Source organism: Orycteropus afer, unplaced genomic scaffold (assembly GCF_000298275.1).
Source record: "Orycteropus afer afer isolate SDZICR_OR568_19922 unplaced genomic scaffold, OryAfe1.0 scaffold00021, whole genome shotgun sequence".
Classification (NCBI taxonomy): Eukaryota; Metazoa; Chordata; class Mammalia; order Tubulidentata; family Orycteropodidae; genus Orycteropus; species Orycteropus afer.
Genome location: NW_006921608.1, coordinates 1,961,550 through 1,969,269, shown reverse-complemented (window position 1 = coordinate 1,969,269; position 7,720 = coordinate 1,961,550). Strand labels below are relative to the sequence as shown.

The 7,720-nt window shown below is 37.4% G+C and overlaps 1 protein-coding gene across 1 annotated transcript in view; it reads left to right on the top strand.

The window, feature by feature from the left end:
* PKHD1L1 (PKHD1 like 1) overlaps positions 1-7,720 on the top strand; it is a 199,004-nt gene that overhangs the window by 20,945 nt on the left and 170,339 nt on the right. Inside the window, exons 10-12 of the mRNA XM_042783626.1 lie at positions 819-929; positions 2,192-2,281; positions 5,965-6,252. Of these exons, the coding sequence (XP_042639560.1) occupies positions 819-929; positions 2,192-2,281; positions 5,965-6,252 (489 nt within the window). The remainder of the gene's footprint in view (positions 1-818; positions 930-2,191; positions 2,282-5,964; positions 6,253-7,720) is intronic.

Genomic DNA, 7,720 nt, shown 5'->3' with positions numbered 1-7,720 from the left:
CGTAGTGATACTGCCTCGGAAACCCAAGGAGGGGTCGCTATGAGTCAGGGCTGACTCGACGGCACATAACAACAACAACAACAACAACATATATATATATGCATAGAATCTAAATTTTATATACAAAGCCATGAGAAGTCCAATCATAGTTAATGAATTTATATGATACATTAGTGTTGCCAATCCCAGGAGAAAGATATCATGCTTGGAAAGTAGAGGGTCAGTGAAAAACAACAAGATGGATTGACACAGTCATTACGACAGTAGGTTCCAGCCTAGCATAGATTGTGAGGCTGGCAGAGGACCAGACAGTGTTTTTTTCTGTTGTACACAGTGTTGCTATGAGTCAGAACCAATTTGATGGAACCTAACTACGACATTAGTATTAATATGAGCAAAATATAAATGTAATATAAATACAAAAAGATGTTAGTCTATAAATACAAATATATATATATATATATATATTAATTCTTCAAGAGCAGATGGGAGAAGAGGCTGTTCTACCTGCTTTCCTGTGTTTTATTTTGGACCCAAACCTCTATGGTCAGGCCATGTATTTCTTACTCCCTCAATTCTCCCAAAACAACTGTCTAAATCTCCACTAAAACTTGGTCCCGAGGAGATATAGGTCTTAGTGAAGGCCATATTTATTGTCCTCTTTGGAGACAATATAACTAAACACCTAATTAATTCATTCAGTAATTCAATATCTTTGCTATTCTAGGTTCTAGGTGATTTGGAAAATGTTAAAAAATCAAACATTTGCATTTGTGTGTGATATTCATGACATTTTATGTAATATGCTTTCCCCCCAGAGGTCACAACTATTTCACCTTCACGAGGAAGTATTCAAGGTGGCACCACACTAACAATCAGTGGGCGGTTCTTTGATCAAACTGACTTTCCAGTCAGAGTTCTAGTTGGAGGTATTTTTATTATCATTATTAATTTTTGCCACATACTTTGTTTTTATTTTGTTTTATTTTTTGCAGTGTTCCCTCCCCTCCCTCCCACTCCTGGTAACCAACAAAGAAAGTGTTCTTCCATATATAAACCTTTCCTTGACTTTTTACAATAATGAAATAGTACAATATTTGTCCTTATGTCCTCCAAGTTCATCCACATTATGTAGTGTTTTGTAGATTCTATGTTATTCTTTAGGGTTGCATAGTATTCCATTGTGTATATGTACCATAGTTTGCTTGTCCATTCTTCTGTTGATGGTTGTTTCCATCTTTGTGCTACTGTAAATATTGCTGCAATGAACGTGAGTGTGCATATTTCTGTTCTTGTCCTGGCTCTCACTTCTTTAGGATATATACTTAGTAATGAGATTGCTGGATCAAATGGTATTTCTAATTCCAACTTTTTAAGGAATTGCCATACTGCTTTCCACAGCAGTTGTATCATTTAACAGTCCCACCAGCAGTGAATGAGAGTTCCAATCTCTCCACATACTTCCCGGCATTTGTTATTTTCTGTCTTGTTGTACTTTGCTATTAGAATTATTATTTTTAAAATATTACTTTATAAAACAACTCCTAACTTTTCGCCCATTTACCTTTCATTAGCAATTTGTAGGGACAATAATAATCATTTCTTAATCAATATTTCAAATTTAAAACAGTATTTTCACGCAGGCATTTTGGTTCTGAGGATTGATGCTTATCCCACTACAATTATGCTAAAAAATTTTAGATCTGCTTCTGCTTTGGTTTTATTCTACATGTGCAAATACCATTTAAAAGTTATTAGCCCTTTCATTTTCATTACAACTGGGATTAAACCATCATTTTTCTTATATAAGGTGACTGGGAAATTTTAAACTCAGTGGGTATAGTCAGTAAAGTCTCTTCAAGCAGTAAAATATAAATAAGGTTTGATTTTGGATCCAGAAGTGAAATATTTTACAATGACATAATTGTATCTTTTTGTTTGTTTCTCAGAAATTATGAAATTTTGTATTTCGTGTATGTGATACTTTGTCAGGAAAATGTTGCCTTGTGGAAATATGATAATTAATGAGTGATAAGCTTTAATGGAGTGTACAAAAAGGAAATGAAGAGTTGCCAACATGCCTCTTGCTTGTGCAGTTTTGTTTCCATTGAAAAAACACTTCAAGATAGGCTGATATGGTCTGTGCCCTGAAGCTTCAGTAGTAACAGTTTTCCATCTTGGTTCTCTGTAGGCCAGGCCTGTGATATTTTGAATATCACAGAAAATAATATATATTGCAAGACACCACCCAGGCCTCGTCTTCTCAGAAATGTATATGCAGGTAAGTTCCAAGACAGAATAAAGCAAAACCAAAGCAAACTCACTGCCATCAAGTCCATTCTTACTCATAATGACCCTCTTTGGGTTTACGGGGCAGTAAATCTTTACAGAAGTAGATTGCCTCATTTTCCTTCTGCAGAGTGACTGGTGGGTTTGAACTGCCAACGTTCTGGTTAGCAGTCATATGCCTTAGGCACCACACCATATATTTTTCATAAAAATATTATTGACAAATAACATTAGGAAGAAGAAAAGTATTATCTCAGCTATTTTTTTTTTTAATTTGTGAATAGAATTATAATAATTTATTTTTACTTCCTGGATTGGGAAATATTTGTATTAACATAGCTGAATCAAAGGTCTACCACTGGAGGAAAACCCAGCCTAAATTCCCTGGACACCATACTGAAAACATCATGCCTCTGTTGACAGAGAATGATGGAACTTTTATTTCAAATTAAATGATGATTAATAGATGTTGGTCTAGGCTACAAAAAAGTTATAAAATACATTTTCCTGGTTTAAGAAAAAATGGGGGAAGTTAAATACTTACTTGTCTAGAATGACTTAGGAGTGTAAACAAGGGATAAGAGAAATGTAACTTAAAATTCTTCCCAGACTTACACTATGTCACCCAGTGAAAGTGCAGCTGGTGGCCTTGGTATTGGCAGAGACAGAACTGACATGCTGCTTATGGGTTTGGGTGTGATAATGTATTTCAAATCTTGTGCATACAATGAAACTCCCCTTAAAAAACAACAACAACAAAAAACACCTTATTTCAACTTTTATTTTAAAATGTAAACAGTGTTTAGCAAAATAACAGAGTGGTGTACAAAATAAAAGATTACCTGGAAGTACAGTGCTCTATATCGATATGATATCAAAATGGCAACAATTACTCCAAAGCAAACATGAGAAGAGAAGGGGGCAGAAAAATAATTTTTTTTTTTTTTTTGTAATGTAAGGAATGTTCAAAATATCTAACACCACTGACCTCCAGTCCTATGGGAGGGTGTGGCAAGAGGGTCCGGTCAGAAAACCAGCATTCCTCCCACCCCTAGAGAAAAGAGAAGGCCAAAGACAGTGTAGGACAAGAACACCAGGACCCTGTGAGAATGGGCCCCCTCCCACCTATCACCTGCTCAAGTTTTCCCAACACACCTACCCCAAAATCTTCTTCAACCAAGAAGAAATATTTAAAATTCTTAAGAAGTGTCCAGTCTCCAGAACTGTTGATGTTGGTTGGTATTTGAAGCCAAATAAATTGTTTACCAGACTCTTAAATTTTGTATTTTGCATGATATTATATATTTTTATATATTTTTAAATGGCCATTTTAAGGTCACTGTGGTTTAAAAGTGACCTTAAAGCACAGTGACCTTAAAATGGCTTTTTTTTTTTTTTTTTTAATAATATATAGTATCATGCAAAACACAAAATTTAAGAGGCTGGTAAAAGAGAGCTCTGGTGGCATAGTGCCTAAGGCATTTGACTGCTAACCAGAAGGCTGGCGGTTCAAACCCACAAGCCACTCCTTGGAAGGAAGACTGGGCAATCTACATCTGTAGAGATACTGCCTCAGAAACTCAAGGAGGGGTCCCTTTGAGCTGGAACCGACTTGATGGGAGTAAGTTTGTGTGTGTGTGTGTGTGTGTGGTGGCGCAGTGCCTAAGGCACTTGACTGCTAACCAGAAGGCTGGCAGTTCAAACCCACCAGCCACTCCTCGGAAGGAAGATTGGGCAATCTACTTCCATAGCTAGTGATACTGCCTCGGAAAACCCAAGGAGGGGCCGTTATGAATAGGGTCTGACTCCACAACAGTGAATTTGGTTTTTTGTTTGTGGTTTTAAAAGATTGAAGTGCTAACACTTACTCTCCAACTAAACTCAACTGAAGAGAGTAGACGCTGTATTGCAGATTCAGACAGCTGGAAGTTGCTGGAGGAGGTTGGGAGCCGAGTGTTGTTCTGTATTTAGGGGGAAAAAATGTGGAGGAGGCCAGATGGCTCTTTTCAGACTAGAATACAGAGTTAATCACAGTTTGTGCACTGGCAAAAGTAGGTACAACTTCAATGAAAATATTTTTTCTTTGATTCTGTCCAAGGAGATGAAATCACAGAGCAGAGGGAATATTTAAAAAATATTTTTAAAAAGCAAGAAGAAAGAAAACTGCTGGTAGAAATCTTAAAGCCAGCAGTAGCTGCTCTTTGATTGGTTGCAAATCATTAATTGATTAACTTTTGTTTGAAAGAATAATTAAGCCCTAGATTTTGTAATCAAATAATCTGAATTTTGAAGTCTTGAGACTAAACTATATAAATTAATATCAGTTATATCATAGATAGTAATTATCTTATTATTGTTACTGAAAGGAAAGCACTTACTATGTGCTGGATATTTTACATTTAGTATATATTTTATCAGTATATTAACTCAAGGAGCTCTCGTGGCATAGTAGTTAAGGCATTAGGTTGTTAACAGTTTGAAGCCACCAACCATTCCAGGGGAGAAAGATGAGGCAGTCTGCTTTCATAAAGGTTTACAGACACCCTATAGGGTAGTTTTTCTCTGTTCTATAGGGTTACTATGAGTCAGAATCAACTCTATGGCAATGGGTTTGCTTTCTTTTTTGGTACATTATATATAATCCTGACAACACCCATGCAAATAATATTATCGGTCCCATTTTACATATGAGGAACCCAAGGCTCAGAGAAGTGAGGTAATAATAAATTACATACTGTCATTATAGCATTCTGTCCTCCTGGTGCAGGTACATTTAAGGGTTTATATAATTGATTTCTTTACACCCCCCCCCCAAATAAACCAAACTCACTGCTGGGGAGTCGAATCCAACTCAGAGTTGACTCCTCCTTGGGTTTCTGAGGTACTATCACTATGGAAGTAGATTGCCTAACCTTCCTTCCGAGCAGTGGCTGAGTTAGCAGTCAAATGCCTTAGGCACTACACCGTCAGAGCTCACATGTTGTCTGAAAATGTGAATGGAAATAGAACATCTATGTGGTGGTTATGTTTGTGTGTCAACTTGGCTGGGCCTGGTTGAGTGGCTGGGCAGCTGGTGGTAGTTGTTCCCCATGATGAGACTGGCAACCAACTCCATGGTGGGATCTACCACAAGCAGCTGAGTAGCTGCTTTGGGTATGTGGTCTGCTTCCCATATATAAACAGCAGCTTTGGGAATGGTATCTAGCTTATGGCACGCCTGGACCCTGCATGTAGCCATGTCATTGTTCAACAGCCTGCCATGCTCTGCCGACCTGGGGACTTACAATGAACTTGAATTAATGGCCTGCCATGTGGTTTGGTAACATCGGGACTGTGCCTTTTTCCTTGTCAATCTTGGGCTTGACAGCCTCAGCAGCCAGCAGCTGTCTGAGTGAAGAAAAAAAAGCTCCTAGCTTCAGTGGACTGGGAGCTAAAGCCCAAGACGGAGGGGCTTTCACCTAGCCCCTGGAGCCTGGCACTTTGAACTTGCACTTGAAGCCTCCAAACTATAAGAAAATAAACTCCTGTTTGTTAAGGCCATCCCATTTGTGGTATATTTCTGTTAGAGCGGCACTAGGTAACCAGAACAATCTATAACCACCATGCCAGTGAAAGAACACCAAGCTACCGTGTTGTAATTCTGATAAAAGGCTTCCTTCATCTTATTATGTTTAGGTGGGAGAGGCCTAAAGCTGGAGGTCTGGAATAATAGCCGTCCAGTACATCTTGAGGAGGTTCTTGAGTACGATGAGAAAACACCGGGATACATGGGTGCCAGCTGGGTAGATTCAGCTTCCTGTGCTTGGCCCATGGAACAAGACACATTTGTTGCTCGCTTCAGTGGCTTTTTCGTGGCTCCAGATTCTGATGTTTATAGGTTCTACATCAAAGGTGATGACCGTTATGCTATTTATTTTAGCCAGACTGAACTTCCAGATGATAAGGTAAGGATGCCACAGACTGGTATTTGATATTATAAAAATATGATAATTTTTATATGTATCTCATATGTTCTAAACCAAAGCCAACAAATATATTAAAGAATTGATCTTTAATCAATTTCAAGTGATTGGGTTATTGGCTGTTTTAACATATATGGTGAGAACTATAAAGTTGTCATAGAAAACCCATGGCCTAAAATAAAAGGCTCTCCCATATTGCAATTTTCTCTGCTAAGGAAGAAACTCATATATTTATTTAAAATTGAATATTATTATTATTAAAGTATTATTACCACAATATGGGAATTTTGTAAAATAGTGAAAATAGTATGGAAAGTTAGAGCAATGAGTAGAGTTTTTATATAAATGTGGTCATACATATAATTTCATAGTCATCTTTTCTTACATATTTCCACATCTTATTAAATCATGGATGTAATCACCATTTTTAATGATTGAATATTGTGTCATTGGATGAGTTTACTTAGCTTATGATCATCTCTCTACTGATTAGGTTTTTTTTTTTTTCTTTCATGAAGGCATTTCACTGGGTTATTAGCTGCAGAGTAAATGTCACCCACTACACACACATGCACACACACACATCACCTTCCACAGCCCTCTGTTCACACATTACAGACCGCATTCTTCTGCTTCTGGGTTGTTTCTTCTCAGCCATCTCTCTGTCTGGACTGTGATACACACTCCTCCCCCTACCTCCCTACTGATCAGTTTTTACCTTATTTTCTAATTTTTTTATGACCATCCATATTTATTTTTTTCTGTATTTATGATTGTTTCCTTAGGACAACTTCAAAGTTTTTATGACTCAATTTATAGGATGAAGTTGCTTCCCAAATTGATTACATGAGTTTAAATTGCTATCTGTAAGATATAAATTCCAATTTGCTATAGTGGTCAGCATGCTTACATAAAGATGGTATAATTATTCCTAATGGAAAGCCCAAAGTCCTCTCATTCTAGTATACTGGCCTATTTAGCTATTTTCTGCACCCTTCAAGCTACATTTACATGAACTAATTTTGATTAGATTTCTGAAAGTTCTCTTAGAGCAAAAAAATATTTTGTGTACCAATAACAACTCTCCTCCTATTAAAAGCAAAGAACAAATCCATTACTGTGGAGCTGATTCGGCCTCATGGCAATGCCATATGTTACGGAGGAGAATTGCCCTGGAGGGGTTTTGGCTGTGATGTTTACAGAAGCACATCACAGGTTTTTCCTTTTCTGAGCCACTGGGTGGGTTCGAAGTGCCCACCTTTAGGTCAGTGGTGAAATGCAAACCTTTTCTTTTTTTTTAATTGCAATTCTAATTGTGGAAAACCTACTGTCAGTTTGTGACAATTGATATAGTAGTGTTGGTGTTAGTTGAAGACAGAAGGAAATGAGCTTTGACAATTTAAAAATTGTTGTTGTTGTTGTTGTTGTTTGCCGTCGAGTCGACCCCGACTCATAGCGACCCCTCCTTG